The sequence below is a fragment of the Nylanderia fulva genome, unplaced genomic scaffold (genome assembly GCF_048542155.1).
Source record: "Nylanderia fulva isolate GAGA-0341 unplaced genomic scaffold, ASM4854215v1 Scaffold21, whole genome shotgun sequence".
Taxonomy (NCBI): Eukaryota; Metazoa; Arthropoda; class Insecta; order Hymenoptera; family Formicidae; genus Nylanderia; species Nylanderia fulva.
In genome coordinates, this window is record NW_028190275.1 from 3,039,234 (window position 1) to 3,066,666 (window position 27,433).

Here is a 27,433-nt window from a genome sequence, read left to right on the forward strand (position 1 = left end):
GCTCACGCATTTTTTTTTCATTGATTTTTAAGCGCTTACGTGGAAATAATTGAAGTGTTCACCTTGATGTTGCGAACAATAATTAAATATGTAAAAAAAGTTTGATAAGAAATGAGATTCTATAAAAATCTTGTTTTTTTGTCTTACTTGAAAAATTGATACTTTTAAAACAGAATGATTAATTTTTGACTATATATATTATATCTCATATCTTCATTAACAAGATCCAATTCAGATCATAAAATATCGTTTTTTATAATAAAAAAAAACTCATGTTTTTGCTATTCTGATCCTATGAAATAAGTGTTTGTAAACAGTATTTATAACGTTGCAGTGATGTCATTAATGCCTTTCTGAGAGTCGAGAGAAACTAAATATATAAAAGACTCGTTGATTTATTAAAAATGTGAACATCCAAAGCGCGCGAATTTATACTTTATATAGGCGCTAATTAATTATAAATGAATTCTGATACAGTGCAGCTTTAATTTGTTTGTTTTTTTTCATTATTCCTTAGGTGCAGTTTCGCGGACTAAAATAAAAATTATCCAAAGGAAGTAAATTTCGCGATAATAATTATATTCGTAATTTTTCAGAATTGTCTTGATTTCGTAAATGTTAGAATTTTTATCTTGAATTTTATATATATTATTTTTCTTTCTCTCGATATATATATATACCTTCTCATAGCTTCTATTTGTTTTTATTGAAAAAATATCTCTATGTATATGTACATACAACAAAAAAACATACAGTAAGCAAAGAATCTCGTTCGGTTCGGTTTGTGGCGCGTGCTAGTTACATTAGGTATATTTTGTATGTTAGTTATACGTAAATGAGGTCTATTGATTGGATGAAAAGACGAAATTGGCTGACAGAAACATAACGCAAATAATAGATTGACTCGTTTTTCTTTTAATTCCGCAACATACTCTCCTTACATTGGTAAACGTATACAACGATAATCCGACCATTATCAAAATACTATGAGATAACACGTGTAACGTGTTATCGATATAACATTCAATATGCATTATCCAAATTAAAAGCTTTAAATCGATATTTCACGATATTTTCTCTCTGTGATATTGATAGTAACACAACAATAGATATAACAAAGCACGTGTATAACATCATATTATATATTATATAATTTATTTGAGGCGTTCCGTCGATCGCGCACGTGCGAATCGATACCGGAAATAGGATATAACCCGACGCAATCACGATACTTTGCGTCTACGTCTGATTCCTACTGTTTCACTTTACGATGTGACGCGTAACATCTAACAATAACTTAGCTAAAAACTTGTTTAAAAAATAAATCGGTTTGTTAAAATATCTATCAGCGAGTGAACCGCGCCTCTCGCGAAACACACACTGTGTATATACATATATACTTAGCACTCAGTTTTTTTATAACATCTTTGTACACTTATTTAAAGGTATGTATATAAATAAAACGTCTGATATATATCTCCATCTGTGTGTCTCCGTCAGTTGGTCTTCCGCTTGAAAATAAAATACGCTCGGATACACGTTCGAGTGAAATGTTTCAAGTCGAAAGAAAAAAAGATACGAATAAAATACTTCAAGTAGAGCGCGGCGTACAGACTTTCGCTCGAATCCGGCTTGCCTGATACAATTACAACGCACAGTCTTGGTCCCTAGAAGTCACAGCCATTAAATGCAACGAACAATCTGAGATTTAAGGCCACTCGATTTTTTTTTAAATTCAGTCACGATAACTCGAATTTGAGAATGGCAATGAAAATGTTAGCGTTACCGCGATAACGAGAACGCGCAACGAACACGTCACGAACGAACAAAGTTTCGACGCTTCTTAATAATCTATATTGCACGGTTAGATAGCGACGAGAGCGCGAATCTTCATGCTCGACTGCACGACAACGCGATTAACTAGCTTTCCTTTCACGTATCCACATCATCATTATGTAGCTACGACCATGATATGCGGGGAATCATGAACCAGGGATAGTTAATCACCGTTGTCAGTCATCGCGAACGACTTTCAGAGGTCAGAAAAATCCCTCTTAACCGATGAAAGAACACGCGGCTTTCGAAAAGAATCGCGGCGTCGAAGAACGTTTCTCCTCTTCCTTCGCGGCAACTTAATCGGCTTTCCATATTAATGAGATGGGTACGCTTCACTTGAATCCGATTGTGCCTGTCACGCAACGATAGTCGTGAGAGCGTTGCTTTTGCTTCTGTAGCTGCCGGGTCTGCAATGAATGAAGAATTACACATTTGGAAAAACGAACAATGCGATACTCGTGTTTAGCGTAATTATACTTATAGATAGCACGGAGTAACTGACATATATACCTGATGGTAGCGTGTTGCGAGGAACGCGACCATCCAGCAATAAAGTTGACTTCACCTCTTTGACTACTGATACGCTGCCGACGAACTTGACTACCGCTTTTTGCGGCAATTTGCGAGACTACTTGTATAGCGTCTGGTGCAATCGTCGACCGTATCGCCTTATAGACTAACCTGCGATCATTAAGAAATGTCATTGTTTAATTATGCCGATATAAGACAATTAAATTATATGGAATAAACGCGCGCGGAGAGCTTAAAGTACATCGAATAAAAATCAATTTAAATACAATTTGAATTGTGTAAATACATTAATTTAAATATGAAAAGCTACAAATTTATTTTCACAATCTTTATCTTGAATTAATATCGAATCTTGAATATCGAATGCACAGTCTTAATTTACAAAGTAAGCATACCTAGGCATTAACGCGAGGACAGACGTAAGTAAAACAGTGAACCAGTACGTAGATTGCGTAATAGCTTTTTCCATTACCCAGAACGATCCGGGTAAACCCATGCAATTAATGCAGACGAAATTGTAGAATAGGCAAAATCCGAAGAATATGCCTAAGGAACCCAAAATGGCACCGATATGAATTATAGTCTGAAATATACAAAACGTCATTATCATCCGGAACAAAATAATCAAGTCACAATCATATCTTCATTTCTTCTTGTTTACCCAAGATCTAATTTCTATGGCAGCATGTAGCAGCATAACGACGATGCACGCACTCATAATAGTCGTCCCGAATTCCCATATATCAATAATCGAATCATAGTAAACCTGAAAGAAGCGAAATGATGATGATCATTGTGATTAACCGAATTTCTGACTTTTTATTCCTATTTAATATCGCACTCACCTCTTTGGTGATAAAGAAGATAACGATACTTTGGTAAAGAGCGTCGCCGATCGTCAGCCAAAACGAGTGCGGCTGATAAACTAGTCCCAGACGTCCTCTTGTATACAATTCCGGTGCTGAGAGTAACACGCGAGACGAGGCGACTCGATCGTAAATGCCCAAAACTAGAGGTGGCAGCGAAGTAAACAGCAAGTTGTATAGCATTAAATATATTTGATCTATCATCACGGCACCGGAGAAACCACAGTACAGCTGCAAAAAGAAAAAGAGAGAGATGCACATTATTATACAAATTTGAAAAACACATACATGTAAATCAGATAAAATTATTTGACGCAAAAAACAGCCATTTCTCTTTTATTTATTTTTATATATTTTTTCTTCAATAATTACTTTCTACTTCGTTCTTCGCAAATACTCACCTGGAACCAGAATATGAGGAAGACGAAGGTGGCGTTCTTATAAAAGAAGTATAAAATCATTCTGGCGAGACGATCGTAACACCAATGCCCGTGCACAAGGAGAAGCCGGCTGAGCATGGAAAATCGTGAAACCGCGAAATCCGCCGCCATCACCGCCTGCGTACCTTCCTGTCCCGAGATACCGACGCCCACGTCGGCGGTCTGTATCATGCTGACGTCATTTGCGCCGTCACCGATCGCTAACGTTCTCATTCCCAATTGCTTTTTAACGATGCGAACTATGTATGCCTGCAACGTAAAATTAATCGTGCTTTATTATTTCTTATACACTTGATTAACTCTTACATTACATTTATAGTTATAATTAGAGAACTTGTCTATTGACAATCCTGTCAACATTATTCTTACCTTTTGCAACGGCGTGGCGCGGCAGGCTAAGACGCTGGAGCACGTTTTCGTGAGTTCGAGGAACGGACCGGTCAGGCCCGATCGCGGATCCAGGATCACAGTTAACGTCTTACCGTCCACGACAAGCGCGCGTTGCCGTGGCCACGGGCTGCCGATTCTATGGGCGTCCCTCTCGGTGGCATCGCGATTGGGATACATGCCGACGGGATCCGCGATACCTCCGATCATGCCTGCTTGCTGCGGATGGCCATTGTTCGCGCTCTCTTTGCACGCCGACTCCAGATAGCCACGTATCAGCGTCTCAGGCGACGGATTTCGATCTCGCTTGTAGTTGCAGCAACTGCATAGCCGGCGAGAAGAGTCGCGCCGAGTACGCTACGTTCACCGCAGTCTCAGGCTTGTCCCCTAAAACCACAAAAGCGATCACATGTGTGTGTGTGTGACACGAAGTCGCGTAATCGCTTTGACATGAGCACGCGTTAATTATGCCCAAGAACGTGGTTTCGAGAGAAACGTTGATTTTATCATCTATGCATATTTCGCCTACATAATTTCTTTTTTATCTTACAATACTATAATCTTATATAATCTTATATAAGGTCGTTTATGTAATGTAATGCATAGAAGGAAGGCTGATTAATGCATTTGCGATTCGATGTGAAACGCATCGTGTATTTCTGTACGATGATTGTTTATTAAAAAATGCGCGTATGCTAACGTTAAACCGGTTGTGTCACTCGTCCGCATACGAGCCTTTCCACGAACCTGTCAAAACCCATACGACGATCCCGGCGGCAACCAGAGCGGCCATCGTCTCAGGCACGCCGACTTGCAACTTGTCTTCGATGCCAGTCACTCCTAGCAAGATCAACTGCGACTCCAGCATCGCGTACGAATCGCGTATGCGACGCTCGCGATTCTCCGTCGCCAGTTCTGCCTCTTCGTGCTTCTCCCGCCACATCTCGTACTCCTGCGACGTCAATGTTCTCCTCGTCATCACCAGGGTACGCAATCCTTGACGCGCGTACGACTGCAGGTACTGTCGAATACTCGCCGAGGCGACAGGTGTTCTCGTCGCTCGGCAACAACGCTGACAACATCGTCGTGTCAGCGCCCTTGCTGTATAACACTATCTCTCCGGTGTGAGGATGCCTAAGTAACACCGACATGCACTTCCTGTTCGAATCGAACGGCAGCACCTACAAGAGATCGAGGAATTACAATCGGTTAACTGAACACTTCACATTATTTTCATTCACTCGCAACCACCTACGTGAAGTATCTCGAACGCGAGTGTCGATTTGTCCGGAAAGGAAACGATTGCACTGCGAGGCGTTCGTTTCACCAGCTTGACATCGTAAGCGCGCGCCGCGTGTACTAATGCCAACTCGTCCGGACTTTCTGCCTCGTAGATCGCTTGATGTTGTAGCAACTCGTCGCTGTTTTTCGTGTCTGGACTACGTCTCTTCTGATTGTCCGGCGAAAGTTTTCGTCCCAATAAACCGATGCCTAGGCTCGGTATCGACGTTACATTCAGCAACTTTGGCCTGCGAAACAAATTGCTCCGTTAAACATCTTCGTATTTTATGTATACTCAAACGTTATACCAACCTGGAAAGTTTAAACGGAAATTTTGGCGTATCGTTGAACGTATTCGTCGTGCTGATTACAGGTGACACTGGAGACAAAGTGCGGACACTTCTGTTGCTCGGAGATATCGGTACCGGCGGAGAATTTGCGGTCGGAAATGAATTGGTATCCGCGTCTGTTATTCTATAAAATATCATTGCATTAAATTCACAGAAAAAACGTGATAAAAAATGATAATAATAGATTTGATTCGCCCATTAAACATTGGTCGCGTTTAATGAACCATTTCTTAATTTAAAATATGCCAACCTTCTAAGACCAGTTCCATTCTTTTGAGGTTCCTCGATTACTCCACTAGAGTTCATGATATCGTGATGCGGTTGAGAATTTACGACAACCGTGTTGCACGTGGCCAAGACAATTAGAAACTCCTGTAAGCGATGTCGAAATGTACTTATAAGTAGGTCCTCTTTAAGCCGTAGACACGGAAGCAGATTCTCGTTGTCGCCCATGTGCGAGTAATCCTGTCCGCCTACCGCGCATCTCCTGAATAGCATTTTGTTCTCCGTGAGGGTGCCAGTCTTGTCGGAAAAAACGTATTGTACCTGTAATTTAATGGTAACTAATTTTAAATATCTATAGGATACGTTTGTCAGAGCAAAATGCAAAGAAATGAGAAGATGACGAAAGACGATAACATGACGTAACGGATGACAGATACCAATCAAAGTGGAAATGCAAATGAGAGACGAGAAATGTTAATAATAAGCATAATAATATATTAATAATTTTCTAACACACCAATTTTTTTTCTCTCGTGAGAAAGTATAATTTCCATAATATTGATCGTATAAAATACTCTCTCTCGCGCGCGCAGATTCATTTAATATAAATTACCGCACTCACTTGGCCTAGTTCCTCCGTGATATTCAGCGCGCGGCACTCCGCCTTACGGCCGGTTTCCGTGTCGTGGAGGGCCGGATCGTGGCCGATGTGATACACCTGTCCCACCTTGGCCATCTCGATCGTCACATAGAGGCTCAGCGGTATCATCACTTGAAATATTATGACGAAGGTCAGGAATGTCAGGATGCTCTCGTAGACCGGTTCTTGCAGCACCGGCAGAAACGGTACCACCGTCAAGCCCGTGTACGCGGACAACCAGAATCGGCAGCCGAACGCACCGATCACGCACAGGACCAACAGTATCACCACGCACCATTTCACGTCCCTATTCATCTGCTTCTTCAGACGGGAACGCTGAAATTCGTATCGCATTATTATTTCAATCCGCACGTTAGAGCTACTTCTCGCGTTATCTATTCGTGCTATCTACCTACTTATTTATAGGCAATTTGCGAAATCATATGTAGAGCAAGATTTATTTTTAAGTTTCTTTTTCTCAACTTACGTTTACATACACATATATACGAATCTTTTTCTTTTCTTTCGTATTTCTTTCGCTTTTGACATTTTGATCGATGCTTTTTGCTGACTAAACTCTTTCTGCATTTTAATTATGATGAAACAAAGCCAAACTTTTCGCGACCTTAATTAAGGAAGAGTTTTAAAAGTTTTGACGTTGTTCTCTCTCTCTCTCTCTTATACATCTTTTTAGACACTTACTTAGTCATATCCAAAAACTATTTTATATAGCTCAAAATATTCAAGAACAATTTCTACTGCTTAGAAAATAAAAAAAATGTAATTATTCTTGAATACACTTAGCCTCTTAATTATTTTAGTTGTCAATTCATTTGTTTTATTATTAAAAATTATTTTTAAAAATATTTTTTTACCTTGTACCTGGGTCCACCGTTGTTCAGCAACGCTTTAGTCTCGTGACCGGCGTATATGACTATACCCTCGACAAAGTCAGTGTTCTTTAAAACACATTCCCTGAGCAAAAGATTTTCCGTGGACACGGGCACCCTGCCACCGTTCGGATGCACTACAGCTCCATGAAACCTAATAGATGCATTTAAGGGATGATTCATAATCTAGTTAATTTGTTTACAAATGTTATTGCAACAATAAATACCATTATAATAACTGCTTTTGGAATAAATCATAAAAAAATGTTAAAGAAACATATATGAATGACAGACGTGTTAAGAAATATTTGCTCTTCTTTTATCCGAGTTTTTTTGAAATTTATAAAAATAAGGAGATTCTAAAAGTCTATTTTAATACATCGCAAACGTGACAAATGATCGTTGTTGTATATATTACCTATATATCCTAGTACTTGGCTGATCGACCTCGACTACTGACTGAAACTTGACAGGCTGAAAGGTATCCTGCAGATCGAGGAAACCTCTGACGACCTGACGTTGCTTCAGATTCGACTCCCCGTCGAGGTTGCATGTATCGAGATAAGCTAATCCCTGAGGATCGCTGCTCCTCAGAAGCAAAAGATCGGCCGGTACCAGTTCGTTGTTTCGAGAGGTGAACCAGGATCACCCACCTTGACATCCTTCCACGCCACCTTCACGTATCTGTCGCCTTCGCTGTAACGAAATCACGGGAGAAATCTCTCATGAAACCGAGGCACTGCTTTTGAGCGAGTTACTTAAACGGCAACGTCGAAAAAGGCAATTACATTTTTTTCGTAATCGCGCGAAATAATTAGAGAGTTTGCACGATAAATGGATTACTTCATCACGCTTTTTAATTTCATCGCACGGTCCGCAATTATGTAAATTGCATTTTACGGCATAACTTTGAAGTAAAGATTTAATTGCGAGCTGTTTTAACTTAATCAACTCAAGCTATTACGTGTGAATATTACGCGATACTCTATAGTTTTCAGTTAAATTAATGAAGCAACTCCGATGCGGGTGCACGCGCGTCAGTATTCTATTATTAAAATCTATTGTTAGAATCGGAAAAGGATTAAATCAATTATTTATACTTTTCTCTCTTTCTCTCGCGTACGAAAGAAAAAAATCTAGGTAAATAGAGTTGTAGAATCTTACTTCCACGGTTTGACGTAAGACAATCGACAAATCCTCGCGTTGCATAAAAGAAGAACTCGTAAAGCTACTTTGCTGTCGTCACTACGCGAAACTGGACATTATATGTACGTAAATACAATACTTGTCAAGAATCAAAACGAGCACAGTATTCGTTAATAAGTAATTAAAGTCCACGTATACTCACTGGAATAGAAAATTGACCTCGCGCTTCATCATAAATAGCGCGCGAGGAAAAATTAATGAATCGACGAGATGTTGCTTCTTCGACCATATTTTTTTTAGCTTTAACATTACACAATTTCGCGCCAAAAATACCTCACGTAACAAATTTAACAATTCTCCGTCTAAAAATAATAAAAAATTAATGCGTTGCAGGAAAACTCGCTCGTGAGAACTCGGATTCTCTATTACGTGATTCTCTATTACTTCTTCGGAGTAAGCGGCGGCGAATCAGGCATGCCTAAGGCACGACCTTGAGTAGCTAATTCAAGTGTTCAGAAGATAGATTCATCTCATCTCGCTTCACCGAGCTGATGTCGTGTGATGAAATCGGCGATTGGCGATATTTTCCTAATTGCCGCAAGCGCGCGAGATCCCTCGAGGTTGCGCGACCTTGAACGTCACATCCGCGTTTGATCGGAACGGTATTGAGACGACGAGACATCGGAGGCGAACGAAGGCGTGGGCGAAGCCTCTTCGAACGGATGGATAAACAGAGCCTCTTTGCCGTTTGACATTTGAACGCGAACGGGAGACTCGAAGACGAGCAGGGCTAACAGCTGTCTATTCGCGTCCGTTTCGGATCTAGAGGGAATACTGTCGCAAGGTCGTCTCGCGGGCACTAAATATGCCGCAAAATACCAATTCTTTTGTTCGCTTCTCGGAGGATAATACAAAGTAAGAGACGCGTCATTCTCGCTTTTGTATCGCTCACTTTTGCGCTAAACTCGGCGCGACACGTGAATCGCCGTAAATGCATACATTATTATGCATCCCGTATCGCAGTCATTAGTATATCATGGCGATTAGATGCGTGTTATTTTTTCTTTTTTTTCCTGTCGTGGATGTCGCTGCCCCGTGAGGGATTCGCGACACGTACGCTAACTAATTAAACAATTATATATAGATGACATTGTAATGATCTACACGGAAAGAATTCTCTCTTAGAATTTACCCTGAAAATTATGGTAATCGTGGGACAATTATTGGTATATTGGAAGCATTTTGTAAGTGTTTTTCTGATTAATATGTACATATTAATATTTTTTATTGTGGCAAATATTAATCAGAGAAAAACTTATAAAATACTTATTGTTAGTAGTAATTCTTAATAAAATTTACTATGTACACACACATACATAGTATAAAATTAATTGAACATATTTAATATATCTTATTATGGTACACTGAAAAAAAATTATTAAATTAATATAAATATTTATTTCAAGCTGTCTAATAAATAATTTATTTAAAACAAATAAATATTTTTCGCATCAAATCAATATTATTAGTTTAAAATAAATGATTTATTAAACACAATTGAAATAAATATTTATTCAAATTCAATAAAATTGTTTTTCAGTGTAGATATTAATTGTTTTTATCATGGCAAAAATATTAATGAGAGAAACTCTTATAAAATTCTTCCAACACCATATATTGTCCCACGATTATCATGATTTTTAAAGTAAACTCTAAAAGAAAATTATATATGGTTTGATACAGATGAAACTGGAAACAGAAAGTAAAAATCTAATAGCTCGCCCACAAGATCATTTTTCCGCAAACGATATAACATAATGTTGCAAAAACAATAGCCGCCTAACCAATAAAAAATAGTAGGTTCTTATGCACACTCATGGTATGTGGTGGATTACATAAATGACATAAGCATGTGTCCTCGAAGCACGCTGTATTAAAGCGGAACGATTAATTCGTCGTAACTATTTGCAGTTTACTATTGAACCAATGAACGGTTTCTTTTCCTTAGACTATACCGAAGAACATCAAAGGCACTATATGTAGGTATTTGCTATCGCTTTAAACCGCATAATAATTCTAGGATAATTTTTCAACCGCACAGCAAAAGATAACGAGTCAAGGATAGCTTACTATAACGCGCATTATATTTCAATCTTATCATAATTCGCGAAACTTTCGTGAGATTTCTAAGTAAAAAGATTTATCGACATTTCGACTTCGACTTAGTATCTCTTGACATCAGGCATCATCCTGACGTTTTCGAAAATTGACCTTCATAAATAGTTTATTCTAGAACATATCGCCAAGAATTGAGACATTTATGAAGCGTGTTACATTTATTACGTTGGCGTGTTGATTCATTGGATCTAATATTCTTCATTCGGAGACAATTTAAAAAAATCAGTAAATTAAAATATTATCAAAGCATGTTTAAAAATAAATTTAGAAAAAAAATTCGTTTAGTATTTGATAACTGTAAATCTTAGCAGGTAGACGAATAATATATACTATAGATAAAAATCAAAGTGTTGCCTGAATAGTGTTTCTACATTTTTTTTGAACGCATGAAAGATTCAATTATTCTATTCAAACCCTGATGCAAGATATCGTGAGAAACTTATATATACAATATTGTCCTACGATGGAGATTAGCATTTGTAGCTGAACACATTACTCGAGTATTTCTATAATTACCTCTTTTTATGCCGAGAACTTCTTACGGAACATAATAAAGAAGCGACCTTTATATGTATGGATTTGCAAGTCGCTCACCGATATTTTCAGGGCTTCCAGCGCATTTCGTAGAAGCGAAGAGTAAAACATACACAACATAAACACATAAACACATACATACATTATACATATACGTTTACATCGTCCTCCTCTCTCATGATATAAGCGATGACGTCATCACTCGTCAGCTTAACAGCACTCCAAAAACTCCGAAAGTAGACCAGAGAGGAGAGACTTCTCAATTTTCACAGAAGTGGACTTGTGCGGGTACCTAAAAATTCTGCCAAAATTCACTACGTTGTATGATGTAAACAGAAATATTGCGCAAGCATAGAAGGACATATCGGCGAACGATATTTGAAAGTTGTTTGCATTGCGAAAAATGATATATATGGGTTTCGCGCGGATGATTTTTTCTCGGAGAAAAAGAAAGAGGCTTCTGAAGCGAACTTTTGAAGCGGGACTCTTATAGTAGCAGTCGATCGCGCTTAGAGATGACGAAACGGATTCGACGAAGGGCGACGAAGGCCAATATTATTGCACAATCGGTGTCAAATAGACGAGGCAAGCAATGATTAGCCGACACGTGACGCCTTCGATATTAATTCCGATAAAATTTTTCCAGCCTATATTCAGCTTGCAACTCTCCGATTCGCACCCTAAATTCCATTTCAACGAGTCACAATAATAAATCGGATCGCATGTACGTAAACTGAAATAAACAAACCTATAGATATACATTGTTCTTTACATTTTGAAACTTCACAACCGACGAAAATATCACAAAATTCTCTCAGGGCAATCACTAATGATGCCAAGGAGATCAATATACACATAGAAGCCAATAAATTTCTCAATGATACAATTAACCCTTTGGAAAATACTAATAAAAAATGGTTTGTTAATCTTTCCAACACAGACATTCCGCCTAACGTTTCTAATCTGTTGCAAATGGGTGATAAATTCTGTCTTCCGAATATTAGTAAAAAAACAGCGATACATGAATTCATCAAGGACATAGAGAGTAATAGCAAACGAAATAATATTAATAATCTCACAACAATCAGAAATATCGCGGTTCCAAAATTTGCACAACTTCTGAACACGAAGGATAAAAATGACGTAAGTCAACAAAAATTACTTGGTGCACACAGAGATTTAATAAAATTTTGTAAAGACAATCCGAATGTTCTATTCACACGCGCGGACAAGGGTAATGCTACGGTGGCAATGGAAAGATCTCATTATATTAACAAAATGGAAAACGTTTTAAAAGATGTCAACACTTACACTATCGTTAAAAATAATCCGTGCAAAAAAATAGAGAACGATTTGAATGATTTGTTGAAGAGATGGCTTAAGGAAGATTATATTTCAAAAAACGAATATTATAAATTACGTTGTAGTGATTCTCTCCTTCCAAAAGCGTATGGATTACCGAAAATCCATAAGGAAAACTATCCAGTTAGAATCATAGTTTCATCGGTTGATACAGCTCTATACTCGCTGGCTTCGTTTTTACAAAACACCTTACGAACTAGTCTACCCAAAGCGAAAAGTCATATTAATAATAGTTTTGATTTGTACAGCATATTGTCTGGTAAAAAGATTGATGAGAATGATAGGATGTTTTCCTTGGATGTGGTGTCTTTGTTTACGAACGTTCCTCTGGATCTTGCGATTGACGGTATTAACGATAGATGGGATCACATTGGAATAAATACTAAAATACCGAAAAACGAATTTTTGGGGGGTATAAAATTCATATGGACTTCTACATATTTTACATTTGATGACATAATTTATAAACAGACGTTTGGGACCCCTATGGGGTCACCGTTATCACCAATTATTGCAGACCTGGTTATGCAAGATCTTGAGGATACAGTTCTCAAAGCGTTGAATTTGGAATGTTTGTTTTATTTTCGTTATGTGGATGACATAATAGTGGCCACCTCTATGACTAATATGACTCAGATTGTGAATAATTTTAACAACTATCATGAAAGACTTAAATTCACGGTCGAACAAGAGGTTAACCATAGCTTGAATTTCTTAGATTTATCACTTAAAATTATTAATAACAAAATATATATAGACTGGTATCAAAAAGAAACCTTCTCAGGAAGGACGTTATCATTTTATTCAAACCACCCACTATGCCACAAAATAGGAATAATATATAACCTTGTAGACAGATGTCTATTGCTATCACATCCACTATTTTTTAATAAAAATTTGGAGTTAATTATTAATATACTCAGAAGCAATGGTTACCCTCTTGATCTGATTTTTAACAAAATTAATCATCGGATAGAACACATCATATCTAAGGGGAGCATTATAGAGAGACAGGCCAACATAGAAAGAACAAAAAGTATAAGAAATGACTCGGTCAATAAAAAATTCTTTGTCATTCCGTATATAGATGGGATCTCAGAAATGATTGTTTCCTCGGTAAAAAATAAAAATTGTATGGTAGGGTATAGATGTCTCAACAAACTGGATAATATTATTAAAGCGCAGAAAGATAAAACTAAACATCCATGCAATTCGAATGTGGTTTATAAGATCAGTTGCAATAATTGTAATGCATCTTATGTAGGCCAAACAAAGAGGCAATTGCAGACGCGAATAAAAGAACATAAAAATAATATTAGGTTGGACTCAACGAAACATTCAGTAATTTCTGAACACATAATAAATGAACATCATACTTTTAATTGGGACAATGTTAAGATCATGGACAACGAAAATAATTATTATAAAAGACTCATTTCTGAGATGCTACATATCAAGGAACAAAAAAATGGACTAAATTTAAACAAAGATACTGAGTTACTTAGCGAGTCGTATTTTGATATTTTGGATATATTAGCGAACAAGAAATAATAATAGGACAAATAGGACATTAACGAGTAAAACATAGATATTAGATCATATATAAACACGCACGCTCTCCGATCAAGTAGAGTTTAAAATGAGCTGTCTTTCTGTATTGTTGGTTTGTTATGTGTCATCCTTAATAACTGTTAATAAGTAGCAAAATTATCAAGAAGAACGATGATAGGTAAGCATACTACCAATTGTAGGGGATACATATTATAATTTGGACATGCGTTGATCGGTAATTTTTTATAAATCGCAGCGCCTACGGAACGGGTTAATTTCTCGCATATTAACGATGAAACTATCCGAGATCTGAACAAAATCAGGGATCATATCGAGGCGAACATTGTTGGACAGGACGGATTGAAACACGCGTTAATTACTCAAAAACTCTTGATTCTGAATAACTATAATTAAATTTCGATATTATGTGAATTGTAAGAATTTATATTTCAATAATTATACTGAAGAAGACCGCGTGCGGTCGAAACGTTTATAGAATGATTGTAATTTGCGTTAGTTTTAATATAATGACTGTAGTTTTATAATTTATACATGTAATAAATGGTAGTTGACTGAACATCTCGAATATTCAGCTCGATAAGTTGGCCTTATATTTATCACTTTGTTTTCAATATACGAGCGACAATTGTATTAATTTATTTTTAAACAAACTCTCTTCACCATGGATTTTTTTTTTATCGAATGGTCATGTGAATAAAATTATTCACTGTCATTTTCAATGTAACGTTAAAGCGAACTCGACTTATCCTCTCTCTCTCTCTCTCTCTCTCTGTCTTTCTCGACTTGACGGCTGCGAAAATGTTGACATTGTAGGCGTGGACGAAGCGCATAATGACGATGAAAAATATGTCGCGGTAATTTAACGAGCGGAATCGACAGATTGCGAGGCACGCGCCGCGAGACGAGATAAAAAACAGAGGGTAATGGTAATAAATGCGAATGTCAAGGTCTCGGGCGCACGAGACAGATTGCAATCGACCTGTGACCACGAGAGACCAGAGGAAGAAAGAGAGAAAGCGGAATAGTTCGCACCATTATGCGGATATGTTGCGTTTAGAAAACGATAGGCACGAGCGATTAGCGACTCATGAACGACATGTAATTTCGAATCGATCGTTTCTTCCTTCGAGACAGAGAATGCACGCGAATGCATCCACCCGGTGATGCGTCGCGACGCGTGAAAGATTCCGTCGATCGTTTCGCATCATATCGCTTGTTTTTCTGTTTCGTTCACTCGATTATTTGTCCCATCTGATACGATTATATACTTCGACGAATATTTCTCGCGATTCCTCTTTACATCGCTAACATTATAATTTTGTTACTCATATACTCCGCGACACTTGAGCGATCGATTAGCATCTCTCGTGTTAAATATGCATGCCTACGTAATACAGAATATTTCTCTATATGTCAGCGGGAAAATATGCATAGATATTTTATCGTCGTAATGATAATATAATAATAAATTTTTATCGCGAGCGCGACGATATCTCATTGTCAATATGATAAGAGCGCGAATCGAAATCAAGATTGACACGAAAGTTTCTAGAACGATCCCGAATGGAATCTCTCGTCACGATCGGCAAACATATATCCGATATTAAAAATTGACGGAGAATCGACGTTCAGGGGACACGACGAAGGGACATGACGAAGGGCAAGGTCGTCCGTGAAATCGTTGCCGAAGTTGTTATACGCTGTATTGGAATTGCCGAGTCATCGATCAACTTTCCAATTATATTGCATTATGAACGAGTCCTCGTGACGATCAAACCTGCGGACGTTCGCACGATCGAAACGATGAGCGAGCGATCAGACAGACAGATTGCAAACTCGATTATATTTGTACGAGGCGCACGGGATCAACCAACTGTACATTTTTACGTGGATTCGGATTTTAAAAATATTATAAAGTGGCTCGATTTTTTTCACGGATCCAATTCGTTATTATTTAACGTCAATCTTTATGTACTTTGAGAAATTTTTTTCCTGCTATTTTATGAGTATCTTTTTAAATAATTAAAGTGACTGCAGATTAAAATAGCATGATGTCGAAATATAATTATTCATTAATACTTGTTATTTCTTCGCACATTTTTTCCTGTTATTTTATACGAGTATCTTTTTAAATAGTTAAAGCGACTGCAGATTAAAACAACACGAGCTCGAAATGCATATAATTATTCATTAGTCTATTTTTTGCAATTTTTGTGCTATTTTACAAGTACCTTTTTCTAAGTAGTTAAAGTAACTGCATATTAAAACAACACGATCTATAAATATATATACATATAATTATTCATTAGTAGACCTGTTTCCTTAGCTAGAAAACGTAATTTTAAATGAAATTAGACGATTACGAGCTTTACAACATTAATGTAGAACCGTTTGCTATCTCATAGACGATTGCGAGCGAAGAGAACTTTTTCGGAGTTCATTCAACCCTCGTTCAATCCATCTCCCCCTTGTTGCGCTGCAATCAAAACCACGTGGCGTATGTACATACGCGTTTATATCGGCGCACGCGTTGAATTGTATCTATCTACGGTTTGATCACATGCGCATGTGTGTCCAAGTGGTATCGTGCAACGCTCTCCGATCGTTCGCTGACCATTTTGGATGGCGTACGATGAGCGGCGAGAATAAACACATCGAGATCGCGTCGTTAAGAGGCAGCTGTAGGATGTTGACGATGCCGTCAATTAAAACTGGCCTCACGAGCGTAAACAATCCTCTAGCGATAGCCAGAACAATCAAGGACATATAGTCAAGAACGATGATGATCTAGAATAACGTCGCGAGACGTATTCTTGCGGAAAAAGAACGGTAAAACGCCGGACACTTTCCTCTCCATGTTCGCGCTCGTGCACGCAGACCGTTCGTCCACGCTTCGTACGTGACCTACATATCTAGAATTGTCGGTCTTATTGGAATCGATCTATCGGAATCCGTTGCCGCAAGGATTCTAACTGAAGCGGCGAGTCGCGCGGTAAACTAAAAGCAAGGATAAACGAGCGAGGCCGATGAAAAATTGAACATTTCTATTCAATCATTCATAGGCGCGAGAAGGAAGAGAGAAGGAAAAACCTGTCGTGCATAAAATATAGCGCAGCGTGAAGAGTGATGATTCGTTATTAGAAATAAAATTAAAACTCGCGGAACTCGATCATTCTTTTGTGTTTCTTTGATAGATTCGTCAAGTGGAGAATTATTAAGGTACTTCGAATTATTCGTTTTTTCTTCGAAGAATTTTCACAAATATCACTATGTTTATAGTAGCATATTTATATTACTATACAAAGAGAACGTTCTCTTGGAAATACCATAATAAGATATAAAATATATTCAATTAATTTTACTATACGTTATTAATATTTTTTATTATCATAATTTTCAGGGTAAATTCTAAGAGAAAATTCTCTCCGCATATAGAATAATATGCATTAAAAAATTATTCAAAGTCCGAGATATATATACATATATATATCGAGTTATATGTTATATTAAAAAAAAAGATTCCCTGTAATTAGAATTATAATGGTTACATTTCATTAATATCCTAATCCCATCATCAAACTTTCCTGCAATAACGGAGGCATTTTTCCACGTGTTTTATCGCCTTCGATCGCTAATGTCTCTCTCATCCAGCTCTCACGTATAATTCGCAGAAAGTGTGAGAGAGAGAGAGAGAACCGCGTAACATTGTATTAACTCTTTTTATGATAGTCGTAAAACTTGCATTATCTCCGTGCACTGTGTTTTTGCGCAGGTCGAAAAAGGGAGGAAGGGGACGGAAGAACGAAGAAGGAAAGAGAGAAGCTGATTGTATTCGAACGATCTCTACGCTACACTATTACGGATATAACGTCGCACTTTGTTCGTCGACTCACCTAACGTAGACGCGGCAGGTGGAATTGTTCACACGCCGGTCACTGGCGAGACGCCGGCGATCTTCGAAGAAGTCCTTAAGCGCCGTAACACCCAGAACGAACATGACCGGGATCATAGCGACTTCCTTGCCGAAGGCATTTATAGCCGGCACCCAATTCAGCAGGACGATGAAGATGAAGTACAGATTGGCCACGCGATGAAACTGCTCCAGCAAGTTACGAGGTAGGAAAGCTCAACGCCGTGTACTTTGTTGTGCGTACCCTGAAACGCGACATTGTTATATGTCAAATGTGCAAGATGATGATCTCGTTCGAATCGACTCTGTCGGATACATTGTCATTGTCGCCCTTACCTGTTGTCCGCCCTATCTCCATTAGGATGCTGTCTCTTCGGGGTTTTCGGGGAGATTAAATGATTCGGTACTATTGTCCTTAGGCGGGGCTCTTCCGGCATTGGACCGAAACAATGAGCCCATAGTCTTCTCCACCAGGGGGGCGCAACGCTACGTCTTATCGTATAAATAGACTCCGATCTGCGAACATCGCGGCGTAGCTTTTAATACTTTGTTATGCACATGAAAAATCAATAGAGAAAAAAATATCTTATTCACAATTTATGCACGAAACATTTGGAATTTCATGATAAATGATCTCGATATATATCATCGATATAAAATTATCAATAATTTTAATATAAAGAACCCCATTAAACATATAAGATTTATATTATCTCTCTACAATCATACGACGGAAAATGATGAATCAGAAATTCTTAATATATTTTTCTGCATTACACAATGCATAAAATTATAGAAAAAATTCTATCCAAATTATAAAGGTTTAGAAAACATTTTCGGACAAATATAGATTTGATTAAACTTCGCGTATTAATATAATGTGTTAACAGCTTCTTTTAGACATTATCTGCTGTTAATGTACAGTTATTCAATTCTGTTCATGATCGATTCCGATCATTCGGAACAATAAATCGTATATCCCCTTTCATACCTGGACGCCTGACGAGAATGGCCACGAAAAGAAGGCATCCTGCCGGCGGTAGGCGGCCTGCCCTCTTCCCTGTGGCCCGGAGGCAAGATAAAGTCCGTTCTGGAACCGACGCGATGGTGTCCCGTTACGGCCGACTGGCCTTGCGTCACGTCCGCCACCTGACCCTGGCTGAAGGCTCTCTGGTGACCCGGCTTCTTCAGCGCTGACGGTCGACCCGCGGACGTGGCGCTTCCCACCGTCGTCAGGGCACCCAGGAAGGACCCGTAGATCTGCCGTCCGGTCGTGCAATCCGCCAGGACACCTCCATGGCTCGCCGATCTCGCGTGAGTCTTCGGTAAGGGTCTCTTCCTGGCCGGCGAGGTGACTTCTTCTACGGCGTCCTCGTCCTCGTCGCCGTTGCTGATCTTCGTCGACGTGGACGTCATCGTCGTCGTGGTGCTGGTCGTCATCGTCGTCGTGTTGCTGGTCGTCATCGTTGTGCTGATCGTGGTCGAGTGGCCGCCATCGTGGAGGAGCGACGACAGCGGCTGAAGGGACGCCGTCGATGTCGACGATGACGACGACGTCGTACAGCTGGGGCGACCCGCACCCGGGAACACGTAGAGGGACCCCTGTTTCTCGATCTCCTCGCTGGCTGCTTCCTGCGCGTCGCCCTCGGACATGCTGGCACATCTGCGCAAATACACGGTGCGAAAAGGTAAGATATTTTTGACGTATGAAATATTAAGTGCGCAAAGGGAACTCTACAGGTAAACACTGATTGAGTCTTAACGATGATGTGTCCGATGCGAGAATTTAATTTTTATATTTTTTATATATAATTATTTTAATGAAGGTTTCATATGAAAATTTAGTTATTTTTTTCAATTATTCAATTGAGATAAAGACACTTAAATTTTTTTTATTTTTCGCGTTTATCGGTTGCTTATTTTCTTATATTTTGTAATTTATACAATTTTGGCAAAGATATATTTTTAGAATTAAAAGTGTTTGAGTGTTTTTAGATATTTTGAAATATTTAAATCTGTCTCTCTTATATTTGATTTCTGAATCTAAATTGATCGAATTTTAATTAATAAATAATAAAAATCTTATTTTTTAATATCACACATGAATATTTCCAAATGTATATAAATATATATATATATATATATATATATATATATATATATACATTTGGAAATATTCATGTGTGATATTAAAAAATAAGATTTTTATTATTTGAAATATTCATGTGTGATATTAAAAAATAAGATTTTTATTATTTATTAATTAAAATTCGATCAATTTAGAGATTCAGAAATCAATATATATATAAGAATATATATATATATATATCCTTATATTAATACTTTAATACTCTTTCTATATATGTCATTGGAGAATAATAGCTAGTTATTCATATATGGGAGATTTTTATCTCTCTCACAATTAGTTAATTAACTGTACGGCTCAACCCACACTGTAATATTCTGCCATACGTATTAGCTGCAACTGAAATTAGCTAAAATTTCTGGAATCGATAAGATAGCAGGTATTCAATCTTCTTCGATCGCAATGTGGGCGTGATAATTCGCGCCCTTGTTCCGATAATATATAAGTTTCCAGTTTCGTTCCAAACATAACTGTTTGAAATTCCAAAATTCGTCCGTATTATTTTTTTCGAAAGACGTTTGCTTATATTCTCGCGACTGACAAATCATTCGCGGTTATATACATATCCGGAATAACAATCATACATATGCATTGTGTGTTCTTCTGCAACAGACAGAAGACATAAATATAATATTGCGAACTTGACGCAATCGTACAATTTTCTTAAATTATTACGCGGTATGAAATTTAAATAAACAGATGTAAATTAAAAAATTAACGTTTATCTAAGAAAATGAAAATAATGTGTCAAGATATTAATTTATTTTCTAAATATGTATATATTTATGTGTATACTTGTTTTCTGTTATAAAATTTTATTTTTACAGATTTCTTATAAGATATAATGAAATTTTATCCAAATTTTCTTTTTGTGCGAATAATTGCATTAATAATCGCTTCGTTAAAAATAAATGTGCGAAGCTGGCATATCAAAATATCTGCTCTCAAATAAATCATTCTTTTGAAGCACTTTCTCATATATCATAATCAGATGTCACGTATCATATGTCATACGTTTGTCACATAAAAACCTGTGTTAATAATTATTTAACTAAATCGATTTTATTGGGCGGTGTTGTTCCTGTACAACCTATTCGTTATAAATTACGTTATTCTTCATCGATTTCTCGCCTGATTTATTAGTAATGCGATACGGCAGAATAATATTTGATAATTTCCATGCAATTAATTGATAATTACATGAACACTCCCATCCGAGTTTCAACAACACGTATAGTCTAAAATAAGCGCGAGACACATTTTACAAAGTCTTACACGATATAGAAATTTAATGTCTACGTAAATGTTAATCTGTAACTTGTAAAGATTCATTATTCGCCTTACCAGAGAATACGTAAATAATTACACGCTCTTATCGGAAAGCAAAGGATACAAGGTTTCTCGATATAGTGCACATTGCAGAAAATGCGATATTCAATAGATGTGTCTTCAGTTAATCACTGTTTCAACACCGGATATTCTATAATATAGAATCTATATATAGATAACTAAAGTAGACCATTTCCGCGAAAAATCATCGAGCAAGCATTTGTACTCAAAATGTTAGTATCTTAGAATATTCAGAAATACAAGATAAGAAATGATGAGAAAATGTAATACAAGTAACAGAAGATAATTTCCTCGTACAAAGATAATATATTTAAAAAATGTAGAATAAAATGTTTTCAATCAAGCTTCGAGAAAATTGACTTTGGAGTAAATAATCATATTTACACTATATTTGCTTCAATTATCTGATCTGATATATCGAGAACTATACTTCTCGACAACTATAGCTATTATTAGTATAAAAATATAATACAATATAATATGCCATTTAGTAAAACAATTTAAAATAATTGAAGTCCCTGAAAATGTTATATGTGAAAAGTATCCAGATAAACTTTATTTCTTTAACAAAAAGAATATTGAATTTTTTATACATATTTTAATCACCATCGTTGAGAAATAAATTCGATGCAAGATCGTTGCAGCTTAATTCAAGCTTAAAAAAGCATAAATACTTCCTTTCAGAAAAAATTTTATTCTATATTTTCGATTTATCTTCACACGAGAAATTAGTTTCTCGTTCGATATTATATCTTGCTATCTTAAAATTATTTTTAAAATATTATCTCGAAATTAATATGGCAGCAGTAATAAATTTTAAGTTTCCTCATCTAAAAAAATAATGAAAATTTAATATTTTTATTAATTTTTTTTTAAAGATAGATCAAGAGAAAAAAAAGTTAAACACATTCTGTACATACAAAATAGATGTGTATCACCAAGAGACCGAAATACCACTTATCGTTTATCTAACGCGACTGATACAAAAAAAATATATACCCTTCGTCCAATATATGCCAGAGCATATGTATATATCTGCCGATAATCTGATAAGTGATCGATATTGCGATTTCTACACAGGGAATGGAATTTTCATTTTTCTTTCTGATTTCTCGCTAACGTTAATAATTTCGAATAAAACTTAGTATCGCGGATAATTGCAACACGATGCAAAAATAATATTAGATTAATACGATCGATGAGACGCTTTTAAACGCACATATATGTATATCGAGCTGGCTTCAATTAATGTAGACATTGTTTACTTTGTTCTTGAATGATTTCCTACTAGTCACTGATGTCTATCCTGATCAGATCTTATCTAGTTGACAATGAAACGTGTAATCGTTTTATAGCTATTTTTTTTTATAAAGAAAACAATTTTTCAGAAAAATAATCTCTTTATACGATTAAACAAAATTTGAAACTTTCCTAAGTTAAAAGTAAAGTACGTATATATATATATATATATATATATATATATGTCAGAGAGAGAATTTTCTCCTAGAATTTACCCTGAAAATCATGGTAATCGTGGAACAATATGGTATTAGAAGAATTTTATAAGAGTTTTTCTGATTAATATTAATATAATTACCACAATAAGATATATGTTCGATTAATTTTACTATGTACATATTAATATTTTTTTTAAGTATTAATATAAGGATATATTTATATATTTGGAAATATTTGATATTAAAAATCAGATTGATTATTTATCAATTAAAATTCGGACAGTTTCGATTCAGAAGTGAATAAAGATAGAAGATGTAAATATTCGGAAATGCTAGACCTTACAGAATTAGAGCTATACCTAATTAAAAAGAAAATGTTACTTTTGTGACACATGACATTCCATTTTTCTCTTCTCATGCTTCTTATTTTTATTGAAGACTTAATTCGCTCGGGCGATATCGGCCTGATTCCATCTCAAAGTGTCGCGCGGGACAGAATACGTGTCACGGTTTGCCGGTGTTTGTATGCCGGGTGCGCACACGCGTGCATATATACACGCGTCAATGGGCACGGGCGATCGCGTGTGCGTGCGGTCGCGATGAACGAGATTCCGGTGTACGACGATCGATGTGTGTGCCGTGAATCGAGCCGTTGTGCGGGCACCCTTCTCTTTGCGCGCGAATATCGTTATCGGTCGAATGTAAACGAACGCTCGGAGTTGTATATATATCAAGGATAGAAAAAATCGAGCGGTTTATAAATTGGGTCACCTGTTTACTCGCGCGCGAGCGCGTTTATTCTTTAACGCGTGCTTTTTATCCTCGCGTCGTTCATCGCTATCATTAGGATGTGATTGGAGCTTGTAGATGAAGAAAATTGTGATATCGATCCTGAGTTGATAATCGGGTCTCTTCTCTCCCTCGGAATTATTCGAGATTATTTCCCGCAAAATCCGCCGTATCATCATGAATAGGTCGACTTATCGATCAAAGCAAATTCTTCTTCTTCCCGAAGCCTTTTCAAGAGGATGATTTAACATTTTTGTCTTCCTTTTTTTTATAATCCGGAACGCCCGAGATGCGGAGCAGATAATCAATGTAATTTTTCAAACGATCTAGATTTTTTTGATAACCCAATTTTGTTCAAAGAAACGGAAAAAAAAATCTTGAAAAAAATATCTTCAAAGAATTTGACTGAAGTTAATGAAAAATCATTTCGAAGAATCTATACAGAATGAGATCAAAGACGATTGGTTTATTTATTTTTTGCGACTTTATTATCGCGATATATTCCTAGTGATAACGCGAGATTTATCCGTCACCTTCCCACGTTTTAAAAGCGATGTTTCTTGATCAGCACCGAAATAAACGCAAACGGATGTGTATAACAGAATCTCTTTCTTCCTCTCTCTCTCATGGAATACATAACGGAAACCTAGCAAAATATAGGATTCCTGAAACGTTTTCCGTGACGCGTGAAAATAAATGTATTTCAATAAAACCACGTTATCTTTTAAAGCGAAATATCGCAACTGCTGCAAAAAAAATTGTGTTCGATGAATTATATAGCACCATTTAAAACATCTAAACAATTTTCACGGAAAAAAAACATTATTTTAATTAATAATTTATAAATTCTAATAGAATAACCACATTGAAAAAAAATATTAAATTAATAAATATTTATTTCAATACTGCTTTATAAATCATTTATTTGAAACAAATAAGTAAATATATTGATCTGTTTTTGAAAATGATTTTCTTCTATTTATATCAAATATTTTTCTCGTCAAATCAATATTATTACAGTTTCAAATAAATGATTTATAAGGCAATATTGAAAGAAATATTTATTCAATAAATTCAATAAATTTTTCATTGTATTAGTCATAATTCTTATATTTTTCTGTATAGTGCAGATTATTACAATTTCATCGAAATAAACTTTTATTTAAATCTAGACATGCTTGTATAAAGCCGTGCATTAGTATCTAATATGACTCAGAAGTTGAGTATTGCATTTTTTTCGATATTTGCTCAATCGTTGATAGCGAGCGACTGCGATAAGCGCACAAATAATGGATTAATTTTGTAAGCACAATTAGTTAATGAATAAGACATGACATCGTCTCTTTTTTCTCTTTCACCCCTCTTTCTCTCGCTTTCGAAATCCCAGCGGAATACAGCTTCGACCTTTATTTAGCCGGAGTTAAATGTAATATTACTCGTGTACATTATTTTATTATATCACTCGGTCAGAACGAAACAAATCGACGAAACGTCGTCTCTTGGGAAGTGTTAAGGCTGAGATTGCTATCCGAAACGCAAATATCGCAAAATCAGGGATGTAAATGTAAACCCGTGACATTTTCCAATGATACTAAAGAAACGGAGAGCGTAATTTGTGTGCATATCATATTTATTATAACACACATTATCATGTGATCATTTTTATTAAATTACGTATCGTTTTAATGCATATTTATTTTATTGAATTATTGAATATATATATTGTGTGTGTATGTGTGTGTGTTATGTAAATATTCCGATTGCATGGCAATCTTTTAAGATTGCGTATACTGAAAAAAATATTAAATTAATAAATATTTATTTCAATACCTTATAAATCATTTATTGAACACAAATAAATATTTATCTGTCTTGAAAAGGACTTTCCTTATTGTACCAAATATGTTTTTCACATCAAATCAATATTATAATTTCAAATAAAAAATAATTTATAAGACAGCGTTAAAATAAATATTTATTTAAATTTGAATTTTTTTCAGTGCAGATATTTTAGAGGTAGACGAATGTACTTGAATATGACGTAAATTCATCTCAACCATCGATTAACTCAATTTAGGCGAAACTGTTTTTTTTTGTTAACAGTCGGAGGGAACAATTTTGCGCGATTGCATTTGTCAGTTGCGAATTAACAGTTACTTTGCGCGACGCTGCAAACTGTATAAGTTTTCTCTCTAGTTCTCTCGTCATCCTTTTTCACCGACTTAACGCGAACGCTCTTTTTTTAATCGAATTGAATTTAAAGGATAAAACTACGGCGTCCGAGATATCTCGCGCTCGAGATCAAATCATCGCGCTCTCGCTTTCCGCTGCAAAATTAAATATCATCCGACGTGATCCCGGTTTATAATCGAATTTTTCTCCATCACACGCAATTCTCATTAAAATCTTTTCACTTTTTTGCCTCGCCCGACCTATAAATCTTTTTCTACACCGTCAAACTTTATTTTTTCTCTCGTCGACAAAATATATATAGTTCGTTCGCACAGCTTTTCCAAAAATCTCCGTATCAAGATCATCTCCCGCCTCTTCGGCTTTCTCAATACTCTCATGTTCTCATTTTGCGGATTAAAAATCGACGGTTTCATTCCGCGCAGCTAACTTTCCCGAGGAAAGACGTCATTTCGAGGAAGGAAAAAGTTGACGCGCGCGATCGCAACGCGGAAAAGAAAGAGAGAGAGAGAAAGAGGGGAAAAAAGAAAAGAACGGACTCACATTTTTCCTGGCTCCCGACGTGGTCCACGTGGCCTCGTTTAAAACGGATGGCGTCTCTCCCTCGAAACTCACACGTCGAGAATTCACATCTCTCCGTTGGTGGGAAAGTCGGCGGATCCCTAACGGTCGGACTGATGGAAACTCGATGACAGGGATGAGTCACGAACGGGAGGCACCTCGCGACGCGAGGACCATCAATCCGCGATCTCTTCTTCTCCGTGGAACGAAAACGCGCGAGCACATTCGAGTACGTTACACGCGATTCGCGTTCTTCGGGGGGTCTTCGCGTCTGCGCCGCGTCGTTTATTTTCTCTTATTACATAGGTATTTTGGACCCACATTCAAAATTCGCGCAACCCCACGAGGATCTCGACGTTTATGTCAAGCGCGTTATCCTTATCGCGGAGACGAGATAAGAGCCACGGCTATGATAATAAGAGCGCGTCTCTCGTCGCCAGACGGTTATGCGAATACGTTTGATGTAGGCCGACGCGACGCGACGCAGCTTATCGCCGTACACGTACTGACAACTTGAACCGACCAACACGCCGCGTAGCGTACTTGGGGGGGACGAGTTTCCCGCGCATGCGCAGGAGCGCGAACGCTAGCAGACGCCTCATCGTAAATATATGTATTTCGCTGCAATGAAGAATATTAGTAATTCTCGCGAAAACGGATGAAAAATATTAAATATATGTATTAATACATATAAATATGCTGGACGTCATTAGCATAAATTGTAAGAAAATTGTTAGTACTTTATGTGAGCTCCGATAACGTATCTTGACAGCACGAGTCTGCTCGAGTCGA

The 27,433-nt window shown here is 36.9% G+C and overlaps 1 protein-coding gene and 1 long non-coding RNA gene across 2 annotated transcripts in view; one reads left to right on the forward strand and one right to left on the reverse strand.

The window, feature by feature from the left end:
* The window catches only part of LOC114940505 (uncharacterized), a 32,088-nt gene extending 12,308 nt beyond the window's left edge, over window positions 1-19,780 (forward strand). The window contains exon 4 of the long non-coding RNA XR_003821466.2: window positions 18,011-19,780. This is a non-coding gene — a long non-coding RNA (uncharacterized LOC114940505). The remainder of the gene's footprint in view (window positions 1-18,010) is intronic.
* LOC114940497 (phospholipid-transporting ATPase VD) lies at window positions 896-27,133 on the reverse strand. The gene is given in 23 exon segments (XM_085482569.1): window positions 896-2,243; window positions 2,347-2,517; window positions 2,763-2,950; window positions 3,029-3,133; window positions 3,213-3,464; window positions 3,635-3,922; window positions 4,043-4,345; window positions 4,347-4,447; window positions 4,808-5,105; window positions 5,107-5,241; window positions 5,316-5,589; window positions 5,654-5,815; window positions 5,942-6,237; window positions 6,539-6,892; window positions 7,432-7,600; window positions 7,865-8,073; window positions 8,075-8,089; window positions 8,091-8,142; window positions 18,132-18,361; window positions 18,363-18,393; window positions 18,485-18,664; window positions 19,140-19,811; window positions 26,624-27,133. Coding segments are annotated over 22 exon segments (4,527 nt in total). The 5' UTR covers window positions 19,802-19,811; window positions 26,624-27,133; the 3' UTR covers window positions 896-2,191.
* Window positions 27,134-27,433: the final 300 nt, after the last annotated feature.